Below are 27,483 nucleotides of genomic sequence, written 5' to 3'. Positions count from 1 at the left end.
CCCGTGCGAGCTTGATGGTGGGGGAGGTGTCGTCCAGATGAGAATGACTTCGAGGAACGTCACATCCACAATTAAAGTTACAGTAGGAAAAAACAACAACATGTTAAAGTACACTCAGTTCCTCTGGGACACTACACCGGCTATTAAACATACAGGTCTTAGGCTAAGTTCACATCTGCTCCGAAGTCTCTGTTGGAAACCTGGCTGCAGAAACTGACAGAAATCAGCCAAGAGAAAAGTCCTGCAGTATAAAGACAGCAGACACCCTACCGGCACCTGAGGGACCCAATTATAGTCCAAGGGGTCCGAAAGTATCCACAGACATACCTTCCAACTGTCCCAGATTCAGCGGGACAGTCCCGGATTTAGCAGGACATTCCTGGATTCTGGGTCTTGTCTCACTGTTCCGGTCCGTGAGAGGTATGTCCCCACTTCAACTCCGGCAGATGAGATGAATACAATGGTGAAGCAGTAACCATGCGCTCCCTGTGCGCTCCGGCCCCGAGAGCTGTAGGCGCAATGTGAAGCAGAGACTTCTACAGAGCAGCAGGGGAGCGAGGACAGGTGAGAATTAGTGTATTTTTATGTTGAATAATTTGGGGGCAGATGGAGGGAGACATAAACTAGGGGAGGCAGGTGAAGAGGGACAGATGGAGGAAGGAGACAATAAACTGTGGGACAGATAGAGGAGGACATTAATCTGAGGGCAGCTGGAGGGGGACATTAATGTTGCCAAACAGTTTAATGTCACCCTCCAGCTGTCCCATAGTTAAATATCCCCCTTCAGCCGCCCCAGTTTAATGGCTCCCTCTAGTAGCCCCCACTTTTATCTGGAGCACCAGGAGACGGACTTTATACTGTGGGGGCAATTGGAGGGGAACATTATAATGTGGGGGCATATAATGTTAGGGTGACTGTAGGAGCATTATACTATGTGTGGGCACAAAGAGAAATGGATGGGAATCGGCAGGGTCAACATATCAATGGGTGGAGCTAAATTTGATGGGTCGCTGGCAGCGCGCAGCACATTCTGTCCCTCTTTCTGTCCTTTGAACATTGGGAGGTATGTCTATGGGTCGCCTCTGTGTCTCTATATTAGCAGTCTCTGTCACTTGAGTCCCGAGGCGGCTGGAATGACAGAGAGCTATCCGCATACGTGAACATAGCCTGAATTGGTATATAGGTTTACGGGAAAAGATTGAGTATAAGTTGTTATTTATCCATTGAAGTGATATGACCCGCTCCTTGACTGGCATATATATTGTCTATAGAATATATACGTACTATTTGGGACTGTTATCCATCAGAGGACCAATATAATGATTACATATGGAGCCCAAATAGCCTCCTTGACTAAAATTGTGTTGTAATTACCTATGGGGAAACCACCAGCATTTCCATTGATATAATTGACATGCTGCAATTTCCAAAACTGCAATGGTTTTGGAAATCACCCCATTTCTGTCTTGCGTATTTTACCTCAAAGTGGGGATCCCATCCATCTTGTAGTGACTGTAAAACACAGCATTTACCCACATGTGGCCCTCGGCCTTAGTTTGTTGTTAGGCTTAGTGGCCAGAGTGACAATTGCAGGATTTACACTTTTTATTTAAAAAATAAAATAGAGAAATATGGAATTTTGTAAAAAAATATTATAGATTATTAAAAAATGTTCAACACAAAACTTTGATTCGACATGCTAGACATGTGGGTGTGGATTATCAGAAAATGAGAGTTTGAGTTAAATGCGCCAAAACAGTGTAAAAATCCAGAAGATTTATTATCTATCGTCAGTCACTGTGATAAATCTGGAGTACTTTTTCACTGCCTGCCTACGTTTGCGCTGTCTAACTATTAGATCTGAGCCAAAGTATATTAATAAGTTGCTATTGAGTTCTCCTGTTGCATAGAAGAAATGGTTTACTAACAAACCTCGCTCCGTTTCATCTGCAGGTGTAGTAAGGAAGGGGTTAAGCAGTGGTATGTTTGCTTGTGTCAGGCGTGCTGCTTCTATAGGGAACGTAGTCACCGTACTGAGAATAAACTGCGTCTCTAAGGAGAGATGACAACATAGCAGGTTATTGTGAGGAGACTAGAACTTTCTACATGTGTTAAATCCTTAAACTATGTCCTTCATATGATGCCATATGCTGCAGGGCTGCTGACGCCTTCCATCGGAGTTCCCTTCTGAGATTCATTACTGACCTTCAAGGTACTGGGTTATCTATCTATCTATCTATCTATCTATCTATCTCATACTGTATATCATCTATCTATCCAATGCAATGAACAGCATTCCAAAAATAAATTTAAGATGAGGATTTATTCCATAGCAACGTTTTGGTCCCAGAAATGCATCTATCTATCAATCTATATCAATCATCAAATCTATCTATCTATCTATCTATCTATCTATCTATCTATCTCATATCTATCTATCTATCTATCTATCTATCTATCTCATATATATCTATGTATCGCCTATCTATCTATCTATCTATCTATCTATCTATCTCCTATCTATCTATCTATCTATCTATCTATCTATCTATCTCCTATCTATCTATCTATCTATCTATCCATCTCATATCTATCTATCTATCATACTTATCAAATCTATCTATCTATCTATCTATCTATCTATCTATCTATCTATCTCCTATCTTTCTATCTATCTATCTATCTATCTATCTATCTATCTCCTATCTTTCTATCTATCTATCTATCTATCTATCTCCTATCTTTCTATCTATCTATCTATCTATCTCCTATCTTTCTATCTATCTATCTATCTATCTATCTATCTATCTATCTATCTATGATCTATCTATCTATCTATCTATCTATCTATCTATCTATCTATCTATCTCCTATCTATCTATCTATCTATCTATCTATCTATCCATCTCATATCTATCTATCTATCTATCATACTTATCAAATCTATCTATCTATCTATCTATCTATCTATCTATCTATGATCTATCTATCTATCTATCTATCTATCTATCTATCTATCTATCTATCTCCTATCTTTCTATCTATCTATCTATCTATCTATCTATCTCATATCTATCTATGTATCTCCTATCTATCTATCTATCTATCTATCTATCTATCTATCTATCTATGATCTATCTATCTATCTATCTATCTATCTCTCTCTCTCTCTCCTATCTATCTATGATCTATCTATCTATCTATCTATCTATCTATCTATCTATCTATCTATCTATCTATCTATGATCTATCTATCTATCTATGATCTATCTATCTATCTATCTATCTATCTCCTATCTTTCTATCTATCTATCTATCTATCTATCTCATATCTATCTATGTATCTCCTATCTATCTATCTATCTATCTATCTATCTATCTATCTATCTCCTATCTATCTATCTATCTATCTATCTATCTATCTATCTATCTATCATATCCCTCTATTTATAGGTCTTCAGTATGAAACCTCAATTTGGGGCTGGAAAACCCCTTTATGACAACTCCAAGTTACTGATTTTAAAGAGGACCCGTTTCCTCTCCTGACTATTTTCCACATAATAACAAATCTGCAACATCTTTTCTTCAAATTCTGTGTTGTCGCTCTGTTACTCTTCCTGACAATTTTGAGCAAAAATCTATAAGGAGGTGTTACCAGTTTGGGATGTGACTCGGGAGAGTCTTATTCTGTCCAATCATCATTGACACTCAGTGTCAGACTGTGTAGAGAAATGCCCAGTTGTCAGTTTATTCATAAATATTAAGAAGGAATAAGAGAGGAACAATACAATGCTGAGTGATGCTTGAGTACTGTTACTTCTTAACAAGTACCTAGTAAAGCTGATATATTAGGAAAGGTGGCCATCCCTCTTTAAAGGGAAAACAGGGTGTCCTGGCCCATTGTATTTCTTCATATATACCCTGAGCTTTGTCCTTTCATTGTTCCCCCCTTAACAGTTTATAGGCAGGTATGTGGTCAGGCAGGATGGACCAGATAGACCTGACCCCTTTGTGACATTATTGTTTGCACATTGTATATATTGGTTTAGTTGAAAGTTTACAAACACACAAAAGCTTCTTATAAAACTAGGAGAAGAGATTACACAATCTCTATGAATGGGTTTTATTGTTTGATATCTGTCCCGTCAAATATAAATCTGTAAGTTTTTAACTTCCTGCAGTTACCACTAGGAGGAGCTCTCTGCATACAGATTTATACAACTATCAATAAGGAGTAAGCTCCTAAGCTCCCTCTAGTGGTAGCTAAAGGCAGCAGAATGTTATCCTTTCTGTATAGTCATGTTATACTATAGTTATGTTCTGTCCTATTGGGGTTACATTTGGATTGGAATTTAATAAATCTGCTTCTGTTATAGGAAGAAGAAGGATATTAAATCAGCAACAATCTGCAAATGCCCAACCAGATCCAGTATTATAACTCTTCACCCTCAGTCACAGGCATACTACAGCCTCAAAATGCTGCTGGTTCTTATGGGGCAATCAGACCCAGAGATGTCTACTCTGCTGCTACAGTGCCACGAATCCGCCCCTCTACAGGTAAGATAGAAATACAAAAGTGGGGAAACGCAGTAAATGAACTGTAGATACATAAATACCACAGCCCTGCCCTCAAAACATCCAGAGATGTCCAAATGTATACATCAGTATACTACATATACATCAGTATATTACACAGGACCAGGTATCCCATTAGTATATTACACAGGACCAGGTATCACATCAGTATATTACACAGAACCAGGTATCACATCAGTATATTACACAGAACCAGATATCATATCAGTATATTACACAGAACCAGGTATCACATCAGTATACTGCACAGAATCAGGTATCACATCAGTATATTACACAGAACTAGGTATCATATCAGTATATTACACAGAACCAGGTATCACATCAGTATATTACACAGAACCAGGTATTACATCAGTATATTACACAGAACTAGGTATCATATCAGTATATTACACAGAACCAGGTATTACATCAGTATATTACACAGGACCAGATATCACATCAGTATATTACACAGAACCAGGTATCACATCAGTATATTACACAGAACCAGGTATTACATCAGTATATTACACAGAACCAGGTATCACATCAGTATATTACACAGAACCAGGTATCATATCAGTATATTACACAGAACCAGGTATTACATCAGTATATTACACAGAACCAGGTATCACATCAGTATATTACACAGAACCAGGTATCACATCAGTATATTACACAGAACCAGGTATTACATCAGTATATTACACAGAACCAGGTATCACATCAGTATATTACACAGAACCAGGTATCACCTCAGTATATTACACAGAACCAGGTATTACATCAGTATATTACACAGAACCAGGTATCACATCAGTATATTACACAGAACCAGGTATCACCTCAGTATATTACACAGAACCAGGTATCTGCAACATTCCAGAGTACTCCTGCTGTCTCTTATGCCTCCAGGTTATCTTGCTATATACTGTCTTATATGTTCTATGTCCATGTTTGCAGATGATCCCCTTGTTCTCTATCGTTCCACCCTTGTGTTTCAAACCTTGTCCCTTGTCACAGCCCTGGCCTATTACAGGCCACTGGGTGGGGTTTTAGGAGACTTTTGTCTCCAGGGGAACTGTTGCAGTTCAGTCTAGTCTGGTTCTAGTCAGTAGTGTTCAGAGGAGTCAGTGCAAGTCAGCACTGAGAACTGAGTTACATCAGCTTTCCATACTGCCCCTAGGAGGAAAGATTCAGCCCAAGGTTTTCCTAGAGCCAGCCCTGAGCTAGGGAGTTCAGCTGCCTAAAGATTGGACAGGAGGAGTTGGACCGGCCCCTTATACAAGGTAACCGTTTCCCTGTCAGGAGTACCCTGCACTACAGCCCCCAGTATCTACTGCTGGGAGAGGTGGAGGAGAGGAGTTATACAGTAGTTGGAGTTGGAGTAGAGTTTATTCTTAGAGCCATAACATTCTTTGGCACCCTCCTTACATAGAACCAGGTATCTCATCAGCATATTACACAGAACCAAATATCATATCAGTCTATTACTCAGAACCAGGTGTGACTTGCACCTTTCTTAGTTCAAGATACCACCATAAATGTTTTTATCTTGCTGACCAGCATGGCTTTCTTCTCATATTTATTCATCAGTATGGCCCCTCTCATTCCTGATGCCGAGCACAGTATCCCTTTAATTTGTGGTCCTCAGCATGACCCACATCCTGAATCCCAGGATGGCTACCCCTCTTATTCCTGGTTCCTAGAATGGCTTTCCCTCTCATTCGTAGATCCCACAACTACTCCCTTCTGCTACCATAGAGTAAAATGGGCAAAAAATTGGTCAAAAGGGAATAAAAAAAGTCTTTTAAGTGGGGAGGGAGGTTGTATTCTCAAAGCAGTGGTCTACTGGAGAGACTTGACTTTGGCTATTTTATCCATACTGGAGATGCATTGGGCTAGGTTCATGCAGCACAAATTGGAGACAATTTTGGGATGCTCTTCTGCTTTAGATTCCTCTCAAATTCCAACCCTTGTAATCCACTGTGGCAGAACTTCAGCTTTCCCCCACAGGTTTGCCCATCAATTAGCCTTGGAAACAATGGTCAAATGATTTAGATGTTGTTTGGATTGTCTGAAATATATTATACTGTCATTTCTGAAGATTTCTTTGTCTTTTTTATAGGGTTTCAGTTTCGAGACACTTCCCTTCCACGAGGTAAACCAATCTGGAGTGACTCTCTCAAGACAGAGGCTTGGACAAACTCACTACGGAGATACAAAGTCAACCTAAATCATAGGCCTATGGAGACAACACTCAGTAAGCGGGCTCCATTTGCAGGTAATAATGGCGCTCCTAAATAACGTCTAAGGTCTTGGGTATAACTGAATTTTATAAAGACTATACCTCTTTCTCATTAAGCCACAACCAGGGCAAGGCAGGAAGTCTGTGAAGTGCAGCTTCAGCCAATAGCTGCACAGCAGGAAGTGATGTCAGACTAGTTAGAGTTATTTTGGCAAATCCCATACAGTCCATGTTTTTAATATTTAATGTGTTGTTAAGAACTTACAATATACTGTGTAGGGCATCTTTGAAATGTGATTTTTTTTAAAAAATGTAGATTGTGAGCCCCATATAGGGATCACAATGTACATTTTTTTGTTTCCTATTAGTATGTCTTTGTTGAATGAGAGGAAATCCAAGCTAACAAGGGGAGAACATACAAACTCCTTGCAAATGTTCCTGGCGAGATTCGAATCCAGGACTCCAGCGCTGCAAGGCTGCAGTGCTAACTACTGAGCCACCATGTTGCCCCTTGGAAATGTGAATTTGAGGGGCAAAATTAAAAAACTAAAACAATAGGAAATTTAGCCAGATCTTTATTTTAAGCACCCATTTTACTCTTTTCCTATCTTTTGTTTTGTTCATCGGCTGAGCATTCATATTGTTTGCTCTCCGTCCTCCTACAAGCAATAAATATACTGAGCACTAGATATGGCATCATTCACACACACGGTGACTGATCAGTATTTACTGTATATCAGCAGAAGCCAACATTGGATTAGTGAAGATTACTATTGAGTTTGATAAATTATACCTATCCATTTTATGTGTTAAAGGAGTTGTCGTATCTCATTGTAAGGCCTCAAACAATGAACAGCAACAAAGCCCCGCCTTAGAGGAACCGAGTGCTGGCATTATACAGGGTTCATACATGTTAATAGGATTTTTCAATTCCTGTCTCTTCAGACGCCCCCATAAACATGTATGGTCAGAAAAGAGTGAGGACAGGCCACTGCCAGACTGCTCTATTACTCATTGTCTCCAGGGGAACAAAGGATTGGGTTCTTAAAGGAATTATCTAGGATTAGAAAACATGGCTACCTTCTTTTAGGAAGCCTCAAATGAATTTCACTAACCTACAGCATGGTCATGTGACAAGTGGATGTGATGTCACTTTATGAGTCATGTTTTTTAATCCTGGATAACCCTTTATCACTTGGCTGTCCACATCAATGCAGTAGGCCGTCAATGGAGCACCAGGTCACATGTTCAGTTGCCGCTTTATTAAAATTCTTCTTAGTTATAGTCTTGTAGATGACTAGGGACTAGGGGGCCCAGTTCTAAGGATCAATTGGCGATAACACCCCCACAGATCAAGCAGTTATCACCTATTGGTAACTGCTTAAAATTGGAATGTGTCAGCTCAGCTACTATATGTGCAGCACGAGAGAAGTCTTGGAGAAAGGTGTCGTAATTTTGGTTTATAGTCATTGGTTTATTGAAGAGTTTGTTAATAGATACTGATGAGAATCGACTTGTAGGTAGCTGTGAAGACGAGGTAAGAGTCAACTCTGGGGAGCTTTGTAGGGAAAACAGGTCGAAAATCATGACCGAATCCTGATACAGATAACAGAAACTTTGAGGAACCATTAAGTAATATGATATCTCTGTCAAATCATCAGCCCGGACCATGAGCGCCAACTATGGTGGATATCGATATAAAAATGGACATATGGACACCCTCACTACATACAGCTCCATGAATGACCCGCACCTATATGACTACTATGCAAAGAAATTTGGACTACAAGTTAAATCAAGGCCCTCCTCTGCAGTGAGTATTCTAAAGGGAGGAATTCAATTGGAAGGTCAGCTCTGATTTTGGTAAAAAGTGAAAAATTTGACTATAATACTATACAGAATAAAATCTTTTTTATGTTTTAATTTCGTAGACCCGAGCACTGAGTGCCCCATCCAACCGATCCCGACCTGGATCTTCAGTTTTAAAGAAGGTGTTGTATAAAGTGGTGGTAAAGACTGGAGATAAGAAGAAGTCTGGGACCAGCGCCAGGGTAAGATGTGGTGAATGTTGTCAGAGCCCTAGAAAGGACAGCTCAGTTTTCTGGGCCAACCTTGAAAGAAACAAAAATTTGCCTCGTCCGTTTATTGTAATTTTCTGGTTTGCAAATATATTGGAAATTAATGTATGTTTTGCAAAATTTTGGGTAACATGCATGCACTTATTTTTGGATGTGTCGCCGCTATATGCTGCAGTGTGAGTTACGTGAAAATAACACTATTGCTACATCCCAGGTGTATATACAGATGAAGGGAACCAAAGGAAAACTCAACAAGACCCAGCTATATAAGAAATCGGGGCCTGACAAAGATGCAGAATTTAAGTTCACCAAGGGGTCAACCCAAACGTTCAAAGTCTACGGCCCTGATATCGGGGACATCAAGAACATCACACTGGAGGTGAGTACACTTTGCATCTATTTGTTAGGAGTATTTAGGTTCTTTAATTTCTATTTTTCTTACCTGGGGAGTTTTTGGCTGCGCAGTGTCTGGGGTGGCATCCTGGCGCTGCGGGGTTGTCCTGTCGTGGGTATTGGTGCACACCTTCTGACTTGCACGCGCGCACTGATGGTAGGCAGCTTTATCTCCTGGTTGATTAGTCTGTCCTCCCATTTGCACCTGGGAGGAGTGGTCTCTACTCTGTATTTAAACCCATGCCTCCCATGGTTCTGTGCTGAGTGTCGCTTTTACAGAGCTAGGCCTTAGCAGGAGGAGTAGGTGGTGTTCTGGGATAGAGGAAGTTCCGTGGTTGATTTTTGGGAGGTTTGGGTGAACGAGTTGGTTTGTGTGTTTTCCCTTCTGTGTTCACCAATCCTCCCTCTGTGTATAATTGACTGTGTGAGTGAATTGCCTTATCCTTTGATTTCTACTCAGTTTCCCTGTGTTTGTTTCCTAGTGTATGGTTCCTTCCCATATTGGTTTGGGGGAATCCTTTCCCACATTTTTCCTGTGTGCTGCTTGTGTTGTTAGTCAGCGCACACCCTTGTCAGTCCCTGTCAGTAGCAGCTTCCCTTCTTCGTTAGGGGTGACCCCCTTTAGTCTCCAGTCCCTAGAGGTCTTATAGGGCATTCCTTCTCCCACTTCCCTCTAGGCCTACGGAATCAGTGAGAGAGGAGCTGTCGGGGTCAGGCTTAGCCTGAGTACAGCCGACCCACACCCGTGAGGCAGGGACCGGGATAGCTAGTGGGAGTAGTGCAGGGCGAGATTCCCTACTGCTACTCCTTAGCCCCGTTGCAGCTACCTGGACTGACATAACAGTACACTCAGCCGGTAAAAAAAAAAAAAAAAAAGGTTCGTTTGCATTATGACGGACCTGAAACAGTTGTACCAGGCGGTGCAGCAGATTTCCACTGAGATGGAGGGGATTAAGCTACGAATGGATGCCATCCAAGCTTCTGGCGTATCTCAAGTACAGCAGTTGGCTCAACACACAGCCTCTCAGGTGGAGGGCATACAGAGGCAGGTGAGTAGCGCCCCTGTGGGTCGGCCTCTGGAGCCAAAAGTCAGCTTACCTGAACCCTTCCGAGGTAAGAGGTCAGATTTTTTCCGATTTCAAAAGGACTGTCTTTTGTATTTCCGGCTACGGCCGTTTTCCTCCGGTTCTGAGGTACAGAGAGTTGGGATTATTATTACTTTATTGAGAGATGATCCCCTCATCTGGGCACATTCGTTACCAGCCAACTCAGCTTGCTTACTAACTGTAGAGGCGTTTTTCTCCACAATGGGGTTACTGTATGACGACCCAGACAGGGTACGCACGGCTGAGTATAACCTACGACGTGTGGTGCAAGGGGATCACGCTATAGAGAAATATTGCACAGAGTTTCGTAGGTGGGCAGCAGAAGTACATTGGAATGACCCCGCTCTACTTAGTCAGTTTGAGACAGGGCTCTCGGACCAGGTTAAAGACCATCTAGTTTCTCACCCTGTTCCGGGAGATCTAGATGAGGCCATGCAGCTGGCAATTAGAGTTGGACGGCGCCTCCGGGAGCGTGGAGACAAGAGTCCTGGGGGGCTTAGCCCTCCTCAATTCTCTGTTTTTAGAGAGGACCCGGGGGACCAACCCATGCAGATTGGGGCCACTGTGCGAAGTGCAAGACCCAAGAGTGAAGGGTCCCGCACAGTACGCTGTTTTGTGTGTGGAGGGATGGGACATGTAGCAAGGGTATGTCCCTCCAGAGAATGGTTCGCCAAGGAGAGTAATAACCCCAGGTCTATTGAGGGTAAAGGGAGAAAACCTACTAAAGGAGGGAGGTGTGCATATTTCCTGTACTCAGACTGCCGGGTTGACCCTTGAAGGATGGGTAAATGGGCAGAAGTGCCGGATTTTGGTTGATTGTGGTTCGGCAGTCAACCTTATTGACTCAGAGTTTTGTGAGCAATTAAGGGTGAGTCCTTTGGTCTTGAAGTCTCAGATACCGGTGTGGGCTATTGATAAGACCCCTCTACAGCAAGCTGTCATCTCCAAACAGGTGGAGGGTTTGGAGTTTATTGTGGGTGGCCACAGGGAAGAGATTGACTTGTTCTTGTTGTCTAAGTTACCAGCCCAAGTAGTTTTGGGGTGGCCCTGGCTGAAGCAGCATAACCCTATTATCAACTGGGAGACCGAGTCAGTAGTTTCTTGGGGGCAGGGGTGTAATGGTCGATGTCTGCCCATATCCGTTATGTCTTTGTCTATAGACAATTTGCCTCAAGAAATATGTGAGTTCAGGGAGGTCTTTGAGGAAAGGGCAGCCAAGACATTACCACCACATCGCACCTATGATTGCTCAATTAAATTTATACCTAATGCAGTGTTACCCAAGACAAGGTTGTACAATCTCACTATTCCGGAGAGGGAGGCGCTCAAAGAGTATATTGAGGGGAGTCTAGAGGTGGGGCATATTCGCCCATCTAAGTCCCCAGTAGCAGTGGGGTTTTTCTTTGTAAAGAAGAAAGATGGAGGGTTGCGCCCTTGTTTGGATTTTAGGGAGATTAACAAAATCACGGTGCGGAATCCCTATCCCATTCCGTTGATCTCGGATCTATTCAGCCAGATTACGGGAGCCCGCTGGTTTAGTAAAATAGATTTACGTGGGGCGTATAACTTGCTGAGAATCAAGAAGGGGGATGAGTGGAAAACAGCGTTTAACACACCCTTAGGACACTTTGAGAATCTTGTGATGCCTTTCGGTCTAACCAATGCGCCTGCGTTTTTTCAGAATTTTATTAATGATGTACTAAGTGCCGTCATAGGGAGGGGGGTTGTGGTCTATCTGGACGATATACTCATTTACACCCCGGATTTGGAGACTCATTGGGAGAGAGTGAGAGAGGTTTTAGATCTCCTGAGGGTTAACCAATTAAGTGCTAAGCTGGAGAAATGTGTGTTCGCGGTCAATAAATTATGTTTCCTTGGCTAAATCCTATCGGACAAGGGGTTTGAGATGGACCCTGAGAAGGTCAGGGCAGTCTTGGAGTGGCCGCGACCCGAGAACCTAAAGGCGGTCCAACGGTTCTTGGGGTTCTCCAACTATTATCGCCAGTTTATCAAGGGATTTTCTGAGGTTGTGAAACCTATCTCGGACTTGACTAAGAAGGGGGCTGACTGTGCTAAGTGGTCGCCAGAGGCGCTAGCTGCGTTTGAAGAACTGAAGAAGCGATTCTCATCCGCTCCCATTTTGAGACAGCCGGATGAGAGGTTGGCCTTCCGAGTGGAGGTGGATGCCTCCTCGGTGGGGGTGGGAGCAGTACTTTCTCAGGAGTTCGAGGAGGGTACGCATCCCTGTGCCTTCTTTTCTAAGAAATTCTCTGCCTCTGAACGGAATTATGACATCGGAGATAGGGAACTACTAGCAATAAAACTAGCGTTCGAACATTGGCGTCATTTCCTGGAGGGGGCCAGAAGGCCAGTCCAGGTATTTACTGACCACAAGAATTTGATTTATCTTGGGTCGGCGAAGAGATTAAATGCACGGCAGGCCAGATGGGCTCTATTTTTTGCGCGGTTCCATTTTAACGTGACTTATGTGCCGGGTTCAAAGAATGTTAAGGCTGATGCTTTATCCCGGTATATGTCGACTGAGGAGGAACGAGAGGCGCCTGCCACTATTCTTGGGGATGGAGTGGTGGTAGCAGTATTGGGCGCGAAATTGGAGAAGGCCTTGATCGAAGCGCAACACGCTGCACCTTCCAAGATACCTAGAAACAAGCTTTTTGTCCCAACTACTCTCCGACAAAGTCTCCTGAGGGAGTGTCATGAGTCGGTTCTTGCTGGTCACCCGGGGGTTTCAGAGACCATGAGATTGGTGTCTAGGAATTTTTGGTGGCCAGGGTGGAGTAAGGAGGTCTTGCAGTTTGTTCAAAATTGTTCGGTCTGTGCAAGAGCCAAGGCGTCGCATACCCGTCCCCACGGTCTTCTACATCCATTGGAACCTCCTAAGGCACCTTGGACTCATCTGTCTATGGATTTCATCACGGGCCTTCCGGTGTCTAAGGGTTTCACGGTCATTTGGGTAGTCGTTGACCGCTTCACGAAAATGTGCCATTTGATCCCGTTTTCCAGGCTGCCATGTGCCAAGACACTATCTGAGGCGTTTATTAAAGAGATTGTAAGGTTGCATGGTCTTCCTGAGGAGATCGTTTCGGACAGGGGACCGCAATTTGTGGCTAAATTCTGGCGGGCTTTTTGCAGCAGGTTGGGAGTTACACTGTCGTTTTCCTCCGGGTTTCACCCAGAGTCTAACGGACAAACAGAGAGGAAGAATCAGGATGTGGAACAGTTTTTGAGGTGTTTTGTTCGAGAGAACCAGAATAATTGGGCTGCTTTTCTCCCCCTGGCAGAATTTTCCCTAAACAACCATGATTCCAATGCCACAGGTACCACACCTTTTTTTTGCTCCGGTGGTAGACATCCTGTTTTCGGAGTATTTTCTTCCATTTCTTCCCCAGTTCCGGAGGAGGAGCTATTTTCTAAAAAGCTGCAAGGGGTATGGTCCCGTATCCGAGAGAATCTGGTGAGGGCGTCGCACCAGGCTAAGGTCCAGGCGGATCGGAAGAGAGGAGAGTTGCAGTTCTTCCCTGGTGAGATGATTTGGTTGTCCACCAAGAATATCAGGTTGAAGGTTCCTAGCAAGAAGCTAGGTCCCAGATTTGTGGGTCCTTTTAAGATCATCAAGATGGTAAATGAAGTGGCGGCGCAGCTGCAACTACCTAAAAGGTGGAAGATAAACCGGGTCTTCCATGTCTCCTTGTTAAAGAAGGCCAAGAAGGGAACGTCTCCAGTTAAGGTTCCACCAGTTTCTGAGTCCGGGGAGTATGAGATATCCCGAGTTCTGGATAGCAAATATGTTCGGGGGAAGCTATGGTATCTGGTGGCATGGAAGGGATACGGTCCTGAGGATAATTCTTGGGTCCTGGAGTCGGATGTGTCAGCTCCCAGACTCGTGGAGAAATTCCACAAGGAGTTCCCGAAGAAGGATGCTCCTAGAGAATCCGGAGTCTTCTCCTTGAGGGGAGGATCCTGTTAGGAGTATTTAGGTTCTTTAATTTCTATTTTTCTTACCTGGGGAGTTTTTGGCTGCGCAGTGTCTGGGGTGGCATCCTGGCGCTGCGGGGTTGTCCTGTCGTGAGTATTGGTGCACACCTTCTGACTTGCATGCGCGCACTGCTGTTAGGCAGCTTTATCTCCTGGTTGATTAGTCTGTCCTCCCATTTGCACCTGGGAGGAGTGGTCTCTACTCTGTATTTAAACCCATGCCTCCCATGGTTCTGTGCTGAGTGTCGCTTTTACAGAGCTAGGCCTTAGCAGGAGGAGTAGGTGGTGTTCTGGGATAGAGGAAGTTCCGTGGTTGATTTTTGGGAGGTTTGGGTGAACGAGTTGGTTTGTGTGTTTTCCCTTCTGTGTTCACCAATCCTCCCTCTGTGTATAATTGACTGTGTGAGTGAATTGCCTTATCCTTTGATTTCTACTCAGTTTCCCTGTGTTTGTTTCCTAGTGTATGGTTCCTTCCCATATTGGTTTGGGGGAATCCTTTCCCACATGTTTCCTGTGTGCTGCTTGTGTTGTTAGTCAGCGCACACCCTTGTCAGTCCCTGTCAGTAGCAGCTTCACTTGTTCGTTAGGGGTGACCCCCTTTAGTCTCCAGTCCCTAGAGGTCTTATAGGGCATTCCTTCTCCCACTTCCCTCTAGGCCTACGGAATCAGTGAGAGAGGAGCTGTCGGGGTCAGGCTTAGCCTGAGTACAGCCGACCTACACCCGTGAGGCAGGGACCGGGATAGCTAGTGGGAGTAGTGCAGGGCGAGATTCCCTACTGCTATCCCTTAGCCCCGTTGCAGCTACCTGGACTGACATAACACTATTAGGTTAAGGGGTTATTTTATTTTTGCATTATTATTTTTGTTTTATTATAACAGTATGGGGGAAGGTGCGCTCTCTGGCGTACGTAAGGTTGGGTATGCCTTTCTTCTTTGGAGGGGTTTCTCCTTTAGCTTAGTTGTCTCCTCTACCCTGGTGTTGGGTTGATGTTGTCTCTGTAGAATTTTGTTATGTTTTCAGCATGATAAGGCAAGGTTCACACTGCATTGGTGGACTTTTCTCTTCTCCGGTTTTACAAATTTTATTCTGCGGGTAACCACAGAATCTATGTGGATTCTGACATGGGTTCAGCACCAAAATCCTCGCCAAAAAACTCAGTGTGAATGGACCTTGAGTCTTTCAGGACCCGAATGCTAGTGTGCAGGGCTTGCAGGCACCGAACTTGTGCGTTGGCATGTGGGTTTTTGTAGATGAATAAATTGTGTATTTTGGAGAATAAATTGTACACATAATGTTCTATCCTACTAATATTACAGTCCTATGAAAAAGTTTGGGCACCCCTATTAATCTTAATCATTTTTAGTTCTAAATATTTTGGTGTTTGCAACAGCCATTTCAGTTTGATATATCTAATAACTGATGGACACAGTAATATTTCAGGATTGAAATGAGGTTTATTGTACTAATAATGCGCAATATGCATTAAACCAAAATTTGACCGGTGCAAAAATATGGGCACCTCAACAGAAAAGTGACATTAATATTTAGTAGATCCTCCTTTTGCAAAGATAACAGCCTCTAGTCGCTTCCTGTAGCTTTTAATCAGTTCCTGGATCCTGGATGAAGGTATTTTGGACCATTTCTTTCTACAAAACAATTCAAGTTCAGTTAAGTTTGATGGTCGCCGAACATGGACAGCCCGCTCTCAAATGATCTGAAAACAAAGATTGTTCAACATAGTTGTTCAGGGGAAGGATACAAAAAGTTGTCTCAGAGATTTAACCTGTCAGTTTCCACTGTGAGGAACATAGTAAGGAAATGGAAGACCACAGGGACAGTTCTTGTTAAGCCCAGAAGTGGCAGGCCAAGAAAAATATCAGAAAGGCAGAGAAGAAGAATGGTGAGAACAGTCAAGGACAATCCACAGACCACCTCCAAAGAGCTGCAGCATCATCTTGCTGCAGATGGTGTCACTGTGCATCGGTCAACTATACAGCGCACTTTGCACAAATAGAAGCTGTATGGGAGAGTGATGAGAAAGAAGCCGTTTCTGCACGTAAGCCACAAATAGAGTTGCCTGAGGTATGAAAAAGCACATTTGGACAAGGCAGCTTCATTTTGGAAACAAAAATTGAGTTGTTTGGTTATAAAAAAAGGCGTTATGCATGGCGTCCAAAAAGAAACAGCATTCCAAGAAAAACACATGCTACCCACTGTAAAATTTGGTGGAGGTTCCATCATGCTTTGGGGCTGTGTGGCCAATGCCGGCATCGGGAATCTTGTTAAAGTTGAGAGTCGCATGGATTCCACTCAGTATCAGCAGATTCTTGAGAATAATGTTCAAGAATCAGTGACGAAGTTGAAGTTACGCCGGGGATGGATATTTCAGCAAGACAATGATCCAAAACACCGCTCCAAATCCTCAGGCATTCATGCAGAGGAACAATTACAATGTTCTGGAATGGCCATCCCAGTCCCCAGACCTGAATATCATTGAACATCTGTGGGATGATTTGAAGCGGGCTGTCCATGCTCGGCGACCATCTAACTTAACTGAACTTGAATTGTTTGTCCAAAATACCTTTATCCAGGATCCAGGAACTGATTAAAAGCTACAGGAAGCGACTAGAGGCTGTTATCTTTGCAAAAGGAGGATCTACTATATATTAATGTCACTTTTCTGTTGAGGTGCCCATACTTTTGCACCGGTCAAATTTTGGTTTAATGCATATTGCACATTTTCTGTTAGTACAATAAACCTCATTTCAATCCTGAAATATTACTGTGTCCATCAGTTATTAGATATATCAAACTGAAATGGCTGTTATAAACACCAAAATATTTAGAACTAAAAATGATTAAGATTAATAGGGGTGCCCAAACTTTTTCATAGGACTGTATAAATGTGAAAGTTTGTATGTTTGGATTTTTTGAAGTGTGTGTGTTTATTCCTCAATCACGGAAAAGTGGCTGAACGGATTTGAATGAAATTTGGCAGATAGATTGTAACCTCAATTAAAACATAATCTACTTTTTATCCCGGTAAATGACATGGCTTCACGACTGTTATGAATTTATGTTTACATAATATATTACACTGCTGTTATCTCAGCTTCTGATAAATCCAGGGCTGTTATCTCTGTGTGTAAACACACGCTAACCCTCAGTGGTTTGTGTTCATGCATTTGCATATTATTTGATCTGCTCCAGGCAGTGCTGAAAAACTGACATGGGCAAACACCTTTAATCCAAATTGGAAGTTTGCCAATTTTCAACATGCCTGGAAAATGAAAATCTAATTTGTTGCAAACAACAAGAGCTATGAAGGTAGCCAGAAGTCATAGAGTTCCCCTCAAGCGGAGCTGAGGGGGATCATCAACGCCAACAACACGCTCATTATATGGCGTCCCAGCGAGCTGCTGAGATAGCAGAAAAATCATGGGCACAGCTCAAGGAATGAGTTCAGGGGCAGGCCAGCTTGACAGCTGCCGAAACACCGGAGCATGCGGATCATCAAGCTGCTAAGATGCTGACACAATCACGGGCATGGTGTGAGGAACAAGGTCAGCAGCAGGACAGCTTGAGAGCTGCTGAAATGCCGGAGCAGGCAAACCATTGACAGCATGCAATTTGCTGAATATAGGTGGATCATCGACGCCAACAACCCGCAGACGAAGTCACGGGCAGAGGCTAGTATTGTATTGGCTTGAATGTGAGGTGTTTGTAGCTAGATAGGTTGGAGAGGCTCTTGGAAATTTGGACTGATAAGCCTGGTCCACTGGACATTGAGAGGATCCTAATGATGAGGATCAGGCTTCACTTTATGGTTATTAGGTTAAGAGGTTACTTTACTTTGGCATTGCTCTTACAATGGACTGAATGGCTGGTCCAGCTGTTTCTGCAGTGTTTGTGGGCATGTTTGTACATATGTTTTATATTGTTGTATATATTGTATATTGTGTTGTTATGTTTTGGAGGTTTTTTTTTTTTTTTTATAATAAAAGAAATATAGTATTGGGGAAGTCATCAGCCAATATGGTTGGGGCACTTGCCAGGTAGGGAAAGAAAAGTGACAACCTCATTGGAGCAGATGTTGTACCTTCTATGGGGTCTACAAGGAAGAGACTCAACTACAGTTTGTCCCATCTTCCATCTCCAATGGAAGTTTGGACTTACAAAGAGATTCCCTTCTCCTTAATCACCACAAAATGGGCTAAAAGGGAGGGGCCACACGGTGGCTCAGTGGTTAGCACTGCAGCCCTGCAGCGCTGGAGTCCTGGTGTTCAAATCCCACCAAGGGCATAAAACCATCTGCAAGGAGTTTGTATGTTCTCCCCATGTTTGCATAGATTTCCATCCCATATTCCAAAAAAGACATACTGATAGGAAAAAATGTACATTGTGAGCTCTATGTGGGGCTCACAATCTACATTAAAAAAATAAAAAATAAAAAAAATAAATGGGCTAAAAGGGGAGGGGGAACCAGGGTGAGGTTCCTTCTGGGATAATAGGGGATCTCTGGGGAACCACAGCCTCATAATTGTGTATCTAGGGACGCTGGGTAATGCAAGATTCAGCTGAGCCTCATACTGCAGCTGAGCCCCATTCACCTGCACACGCAGACATGCCATTCATAGGGTCACATATCAGTGGGGTTCCCCAACATTAGTGTTTTTATTCCCCCAGAAAACCCCTTTAACATTTGCCCATGTTACAATTCTCTTGTAGACTGCTGCAGGTTTTCCTACAAGATTTCCTTGTATTTTGTTGGATAAGTGTTAACTTCTAACCACTTCTGTCAAAACTTGCATCATCTGTGGTTCAATGATATTACACAGTCAGGGAAATGTATTAACACTGGAATTTGCTACATAGGTCTTAAGAAAATCCTTAAAGAGGACCTTTCACCACCCCCACCAATTCAAATTCTTAGTATATATCAATAGGCACTGCTCCACTGATTCCGGTACAATTGGAATTCTCTATACCACACCCTTCTGAGCAACAAGAGCAGGTAGTTTTGGTGCCTGATGTGATATTTAAGCTCAGTACTGTTAGGAGGGCGGTGTCAGGCAGGGGGTGTGATACAGAGCACCAATCAGAGGCAGAGAAGCAAAGCCTTTGGTGCATCTTTGACACAAGAAAGGACCATGTGTCAGAAAACTGGAGTAGATGGCTTAATAAATTCCCCAAACTGAACATGAAAATCTCTAAATGGGAGGTGTGAATAGTTATGGGATATAACTCCCAGCTGCATTCCTGCTGATCACATTGTGTATTCTCATTAAACTCTGTATTTTTGCACAGCATGATGGGCTGGAGGAGCAGCACGCCTGGTATGTGGATGAAGTCTTTGTTACCAATACCAACCGAGACAAGACGTGGCACTTTCCTTGCCGAAGGTGGTTTTCGCTGTACCATACAGATTGCCAGACCAGCCGAACGTTAACGCCTAGCAGTAAAAGCTCCGCTCATCAGCTGGACGGCAAACCAGGCGATCACACTGGTAGGAAAAAACTTTTTTTTTTTTCAATTTTCAGTAGTTCTATTATTTTGAAAAGTGGGTATAAGTAGACAAAGAAAAACTTATCGCTACCAGATAGTCGCGAAATAGTATAGCATATTGCAGAGCTGAAAGTATATGACATCTTAGGCAACAAAGGTATTATAAATGTCGAAAACATGTATAACAATATGCGAATAGATAGGGGAAGAGATCATCTTGGATCAATGAGGTACAGCTTAGTATTATTAAAGAGATGTTAATAAGTTTAAAATGGGAGAGGAGGCAAGCTTAGAAGATTCCCAATATGGCCGATTGGTAAGGAATTTATGGAGTCAGTATTGGTTACGTGCATGCATGTATTCATCATGGTAATGTATGTTGATTTTCTCCACTAGGGTGGTCGGAGTGGGGATGGTATTATATGACAATTCTGTTTGGCTTAGGGATTTCATCAATGCTCAGACCCAATAGGTCCAATGCAGGGGGAACAGGGATTGAGAATATTTTTGCTAGGAAATTTATCGAACGCCAAGGTGGTTTGTAATGATGGGCATTCCAGAAAAAGATGTAGGATACTGTCAAATTGTCCTTGGCCTCTCCAACACTGTGGTGATAAAGAAGGATACATTTTGTTTCAAATATATGGAGTATAGTGCCACCTATGAAGAACTTTGTAATAGAGTTCATGTTAGTTTGGACAAGAAGTGGCTGTCACTATTGTCCTGAGAGTTAAATGGGTTGTCCAGGCAAAAATGGACAACTCTTTTAACTTTGAAATATGCCGGGGGTATACTCACTTGACCCCAATGCTTCAGTGTCTTCCTGGTGTGTACCGGCCCTTCTGCTGAATGGTTTTTTTTCTGGAGTTCTGCTGAAGCTGCTGACCGCTGAGGCCAATCAGTGAATGGCTTGCGATGTCACTATCTGTGACATCATGGGTCCTCTTCCTTAGGCCTGCTGAGGCCACTGATTGGCCTCAGTGGTCACGTGACTGCTGAGGCCAATCAGTGGCTTCAGCAGAACTCCAGAAGAGATCTTGGAGAAGCTGCTGGAGCACAACAACCAGGACGCGCCAGGAGGACACTAGGAGCACCAGGGACAGGTGAGCATGCATTTTTTTTTTTTTCGCTGCTTTTGGCGGATGTAAAAGTTAAAGGGATTGTTCAATTCCTTTATCAAGCATGAATCTTTGTTGAAATTTATATTTAGATCCCTACTCCATTTTTGTATATGTGTTTGGGATTTCTTGGATCAGGAGTAAGAGCCCAGTAAGAAGTGCTTATTACTCAAAGAATTAAGTTTATTGTTTAAAAGTAGGGATACCTTTGTTGGTAGTGTTATGAGAGGACATGGAGGTTTGGTAAGAATACTCGTACTTGGAGGAATTTATATAGTTAATGCTTCCCAATATTAAAGTTTTATGTGAGGTCTCAAAAGCCACATATATAATTATTAATGTATAGATCATTGATCTATAGAATGTTATTTTCTTTCGAATGTGCAGTTTGGAGATCAGGTTTAATTTTTTTTCCAGTAAATACAAAGGTATTCTTTCTAGTTCGATAGAAGAGATTTGTCTTGACGCATTTCTAATATCATTCCAAACTCTGTGTTGCTCGGATTGTATGTAGAGGAATATCATGGATGTTTTGTTTAAAGGCATGCATGTAGAGAATATCTTTTGGGTTATTTGCATAAAATGCAGCTATTTCTATTTCTATCCGTCCTATGTATTTGAGGGAAGTTCTCGCTCTATTGCCCATCCAAGCAAATTTAGATATTTATGAGTGCAGTTTAAAGGGGCTCTATCAGCAAAATCATGCTGATAGAACCCCACATATGCGTGAATAGTCTTTAAAAAAGATATTCAGGCACCGTAAATGTTATATTAAACCCCCGTCCCGTTTTTAAATAAAAGCATTAAAACATATATGCAAATCTTACCGAACGTGCACCATGGGCGGGGATGCACGATACGACGTCAGCTTCGGGCACGCCTGCCTCTTCTGTCTTCTTGTAGTGAAGCCCTCTGGTTCCGTGTCTTCTTCTGGCTTCTTCTCTTCAAATCCCACTCCTGCGTAGTAGCGCCTCCCTCCGGAGTTCAAGTGTACAGACCCCACGCTTGAACTGCACAGCACTTGCAGTTGCGCTTGTGTTCCGTCCGTAGGGGTCCTGATGTGGACTCTTACGGACAGAACACATCAGCATATGTGAACCAAGCCTTAAGCTACTAGAGATGTTAGCTAGTCTCCCATTAGAATGAATGGAAGCAGCCGGCGCGCAGAAGGTTAAGCGGCCGGACGCCGGCAGAGGCTGGCTGCATCCATTCATTCCTATGGGACCTAGCTAACATTGTTAGCTTTTCCACAATGCTTGGCCAGTTGCAAAGCATTGTGGGAAATAACCTCCAACCTTGATCCTGCCTAAAAAGATCAGGATCAGAATTCCGATGGCGAAACTTACTCGATCGCCGATCAGAATCCGATCTTTTCCGATCCCGATCGCTCAACCCTACTACTTAGACAAATATTAGATACCAATATGATCCCAGTAATACTCTACTACCCAACTTGTGGTTCAGGTGTAGGTGAAGCCCCATGTTTTAACATCTGGTGGAGTTGAGAAGACAATGAACCATTAGGGGGTGCAGTAAAATTATGAAGTCTGAATAAAAGTTGGAATCAGGCTCCAATGAAACCACAAAATGATTCTTAAGAGTAAAAATGATTCCTTAAGTCTTTGTGCACATGAACATATTACAGCTTTGTGGTCTACAGATATGTACGATGGGATTAATGTGGGTCTCTATACTATCATGTGATTTGTTTATATTTATATGTTGTCTATGGTGGCAAAAATATAGATGTGATTCATTACTTGCATAGACTTTCTTCTATAAAAGTCAATGGGGACTGAAAACTGTAATCCGAGTATATGGATCTGTGTGAAATCTGCATATACGTCATGAATTTTCACGTTTTTCATGCCTTTACCTATAGGTGTCTAGCAGCGCCGCACCTCCCATGAGGCGACCTGAAGCGACCACTTCAGGCAGCGCTATGCCGGGGCCCCGGGGGAGGGCGGCATTTTTGGCAGCCCGGCACGGGAAGCGAGCGGTGGATTGGGGCGGCTCTGTGGATGCAGCGCTGCTCCAGCGGCCTCCCCTCACGCTTAGCAGAGAGCAGGTCCTCTCCCTGCCTGATCTCTGCCTGCTAACGACACTCGCTCCACCCCGCCCCTTCCGCTCGGCTCGTCCACAGGGCCGCCCCAATCCACCGCTCGCTTCCTGTGCCGGGCTGCCGAGACAGTGACGCTAAGCCAGTCCAGGATAGCTTGTCCTGAACTGGCTTAGGTCAGCAAAAATGCTGCCCTCCCCCGGGGCCCTGGCATAGCACCGCCTGAAGCGGATGCTTCAGGTCGCCTAATGGGAGGTGCGGCGCTGATTGATCGTGTATAAATTTGAAATTCAGGGGCTTAGCTATAGGGCACAGAGGAAGTATTTGTTTCCGACCCAAAGGTCTCTCTACAATATAAAAAGACCCCAGTAGTATTGATAGCACATGTATATGGGGGTCCCATTACAGATTTTGCATTGGGGTCCAGGACTTGTCAGTTACGTGTCAGATAAAACGTCTGAATGCCGCCATACAGCAGTGGAGGTGCAGCATGGGTCCATAGCAGTCCTTTATGGATCCATATATGAGTCTTGAGTCTATTTACTCGCACCTGTATAGTCTTTTCTGCTACCTGTCTGTAATTTCACATGTTCACCTGAAACATGAGCTCAGATACACGTTACATAGCAAGCTGTGGAGGACAGCTCAGCTTACTCTCGGAAAAGATATTCATTATGGTCATGATTAATTCCTACTGCCAGTCATATCTGTACCGCCACCTAAATATTGAGCTGCATCCCTGTGATCCCTGAAATCCCTACCATATTTACCAGGACTGTTCTAAATTTTCACTAACAATCCCAACAATTTGGGCTCATTTTTCATACCAATGACTTATCCACAGAATAGGCCATCGGTATCTGATCTGTGGGGTGTTTCCGACAACCAGACCCAGCACAGATCAGCCGATCTGGTTGCTTCCGGGCACCACAAGCTACAGTGGCAGATAAGGAACTGAAGTCTTTCATTGCCCTTGGTATGGGGCATAATATTAGGGATATAGTTTAGCCTTATCATTACAGGGAACCAGCCACATGAAAAATGATGTTCAATCTGAAGGCACCATGTCATAGAGCAGAAAAAGCTGAGCAGATTGATATATAGGTTTGTGGGGAAAGATTTAGGATAACTTGTCATTTGTTCATTCTAAGTCCAGGAGGCGGTCCTATCAAATGGATCCTCCCCTCTATGACTATGAGATAGCTGTCAATCACTGATAGGACCGCCTCCTGGACTTAGTAAGAGCAGACATTTCAATGGATAAATGACAAGTTATCCTAAATATTTCCCCATAAACCTATATATCAATCTGCTCAGCTCCTCCTGCTCTATAACATGCTGCCTACAGATTGAATAGAATTTGCTATCCCTTTAAGTAGCTATAAATGAGGCCAAGAGATATTTCTTAGAATGTATTATCAGTCATGAATACAGTCAGTGGTGATAAATAAATCAATATGCGCTTGCAGCCTGTGTCAGTAGTCACTGACCCATGCTGCCCAGTTTCCTGATGGCAAAAGTCCTAGAAAGTAATTCATGCCAGCGGAGGAACCTTAGCCGAATCTTCTATTGTAAACATTCAACAATAAAAGGTAACTTTAGCCATTTACTTGGGGAAGAAGGGATGATACATGGAAGGTTGTCCCAGTAATCGAGTCCTTGGGGTTCTCTGGGCCTCCCAATCCGTCACACTCTCTTTAGGCTCCTTCATTCTCTGTCAGCTTCATATTTTTTTAAAGAACTCATTAAGGCTGAGAGGCATCTTATTTCTCAAGCATTGTGGTTAAATACCGTACGTAAGACTTCGGGGCCTCTCTCCTCCGACTGAGGACTCTCTCTCGAGAGAGAACTACCTAGAAAGCTCTGTGAATGTGACTTAAGCAATATATCTAATGGTTGCTATCAACGTGATCTGACCCGATCAGAGGCACTTGACCCCCGTGCAAGGGGAGAACATTACTGACACCTAGGATGTGGAAGAGGAAGAAATGGCAGGACTCAGAGACTGGTATGGACTGAGGATTTCTATGAATATGAGTGCGGAGGAAACATATAGCTTATATAATACTCCTCGGAGGTGGTGTGTATATGGAAGGGGTGGGGTCTGATATATTCTCATATGTTGCTGTCCATATTGTTTCTATTTCTTCTATTTTCTAGAATATTATCTATAAAGGGAAAGATGGATTCTACTTAGATGGGGCTTCATTATATACAAGACAGTGCAAAAGTTTTAGGCAAGTGTGGCTAAAGTAAGAATGCTTTCAAAAATAAAATAGTTAATAGTTTATTTTTGTCAATTAACAGAACAAAGTGAATGAAGAAAAGACAAATTTAAATCCCATCGATATTTGGTGTGACCCTTGCCCTTTCCTTCCATCAGTTCTTCTTGGTACTTGCAGAGTTTTAGGAGGAACTCGGCAGGGAGGTTGTTCCAAACATCTTGGAGATCTAAGCACAGATCTTCTGTGGATGTAGGCTTGCTGCAATCCTTCTTGTAATCCCAGACAGACTGGATAATGTTGAAATCAGGGCTCTGCAGGGGCCGGATCATCACTTCCAGGACTCCTACTCGAAAGGAATGTCACCAAATATTGATGAGATTTAGATTTTGATAAATGGCAGAAATAAACTATTAACCTTTACTCTGGAAAAAAGGTAAATAGGATGGCACTGCTAGGTCTGTAGATATGATTCCTGGTGGGCTGGAGGTGAGTCGGAGGAATATAACCTTATAAATTAAGAGCCGTGGGTGTGCTCAACAACCAGAAAAAAAGCACTATGGCAATAATGAAAAAAATAGAAAAATTGGAAGGGCACTCACCCACAAAGAGGCTCATCTTCGTAAAGGGCTTCTTTTATTAAGGTATTACATCTTAAAAACAATTCTTGCAGGGAGGGAAGAACAGCATCAAATGGCAAGAAGGCAACAGCCGTTTCGCGCAGTTATGTGCGCTTTCTCAAGCCTCAGAATGCAATGACCTCTACTCTTCCTCTCTTTCTGGAGGACTTGTCCGGTCCTGTAATACACAGATAACCCATTTATTTGAATGCACTTTCTGCAATACTGAATTTTCCCTTTGGTGGCGCTGGAGGGAAATAGAACACTTACTGCCAGGTACAAATTAAAGCTGATGATTGGGGTTCCCATGAGGGGAAAACCTTGTTATCTGCTTATTAAGGAACCTTTCTAATTCTCTAGTAGAGATTGTGCAGGGAGAACCCTTTCATAGATCTTACATATTGTTAGGATAAGCAATTAATATGTGATCGAAGGAGGTCAACACTGAGACGTTCACTTGGGTTGTGGATTGTTCTCTATGCTGATGAATTCATCTTCATTGGTTACATTGTACGGCAGTGACTGCAAGTAAAGCTGAGCTGTAATACCAAGCACAGTCTCCAAGCAATCTATGGCACTGTACTTGGTACTGAAGAAAGTGAAGAGAATATAACACTCACCCGAATACTGTGGCGGAGTTAAGTTTGCCGCGGCACGCACGTATATTTTGTCCCTCTTTCGGCTCTTCAAAAGTTGGGAGGTATGATAAAGTATCGCACATAAAGCTTTGAACCTTTAGATCTTTACAGCAGGGCCTGAACTGCAGTCTTTCACATGAGAATATTGGAAAAAGGTGCAAATGCCCTTAAAGGGATCCTATTATTGGATACGCTTTTTTTCTGACTAACACATAGGAATAGCCTTAAGAAAGGCTGTTCTTCTCCTACTTTTAGATGTCTTCTCGGCGCCGCCGTTCAGTAGAAATCCTGGTATGCAAATGAGTTCTCTCGCAGCACTGGGGTGCGGTCCTCAGCGCTCAAACATCACTGGGGGTGTCCTCAATGCTGCGAGTGAAGTCTCCAGCTCCGCCTCTATCTTCGTCTGGAACAGCGTCTCCCTGCGTCTTCTTCCGGCGCTAAGTTTACACTTCTAAGCATGCGCCGTCGGCTTTGCCATCGGGCCTCGGGCAGAGCTGACTGCACATGCCCGCGGCCATTTTTTTGTGGCCACGAGTGTACCTTTGCAGCTGTAGCTATCGCAGGGTTCACACCATCATTTGGTCTCCGTACTAAGGTTTATGTCTTCTGCAGGCAGAAGACGAAAACCTGTCAGACCGTTTCCGGCCGTGAGTGTTTTATGCGTTCTGCGGCGAAACCGGCTTTTTTAAACCGGACACAAAGCATGTCTGACTTTGTGTCCGGTTAAAAAAACAAAAAACGGTTTAGCCGCGAAGAGCACAAAACGCTCACGGGCGCTCATGGCCGGACACTTTTCAAACCCATTCAAATGAATGGGTTTGAAAAATGCCTGCAGGTTTCCGTTTCCTGCCCAGTTTCGGGCAGAAAATGGAAACCTGTATAACGGATACCCCGGGCGCAGATGTGAATGAGCCC

The 27,483-nt window shown here is 43.2% G+C and overlaps 1 protein-coding gene across 1 annotated transcript in view; it reads left to right on the top strand.

Moving 5' to 3' along the window:
* The first annotated feature begins 4,412 nt into the window (after positions 1 to 4,412).
* Positions 4,413 to 27,483, top strand: part of LOXHD1 (lipoxygenase homology PLAT domains 1) — a 141,459-nt gene continuing 118,388 nt past the window's right edge. The window contains exons 1-6 of the mRNA XM_075269762.1: positions 4,413 to 4,557; positions 6,713 to 6,868; positions 8,494 to 8,645; positions 8,764 to 8,883; positions 9,125 to 9,289; positions 19,714 to 19,912. Coding sequence (XP_075125863.1) covers positions 4,413 to 4,557; positions 6,713 to 6,868; positions 8,494 to 8,645; positions 8,764 to 8,883; positions 9,125 to 9,289; positions 19,714 to 19,912 — 937 coding nt within the window. The remainder of the gene's footprint in view (positions 4,558 to 6,712; positions 6,869 to 8,493; positions 8,646 to 8,763; positions 8,884 to 9,124; positions 9,290 to 19,713; positions 19,913 to 27,483) is intronic.

The sequence above is a fragment of the Leptodactylus fuscus genome, chromosome 1, assembly GCF_031893055.1.
Source record: "Leptodactylus fuscus isolate aLepFus1 chromosome 1, aLepFus1.hap2, whole genome shotgun sequence".
Classification (NCBI taxonomy): Eukaryota; Metazoa; Chordata; class Amphibia; order Anura; family Leptodactylidae; genus Leptodactylus; species Leptodactylus fuscus.
Note: the sequence above shows the minus strand (reverse complement) of the source record. Positions and strands in the feature narration are given on the sequence as shown.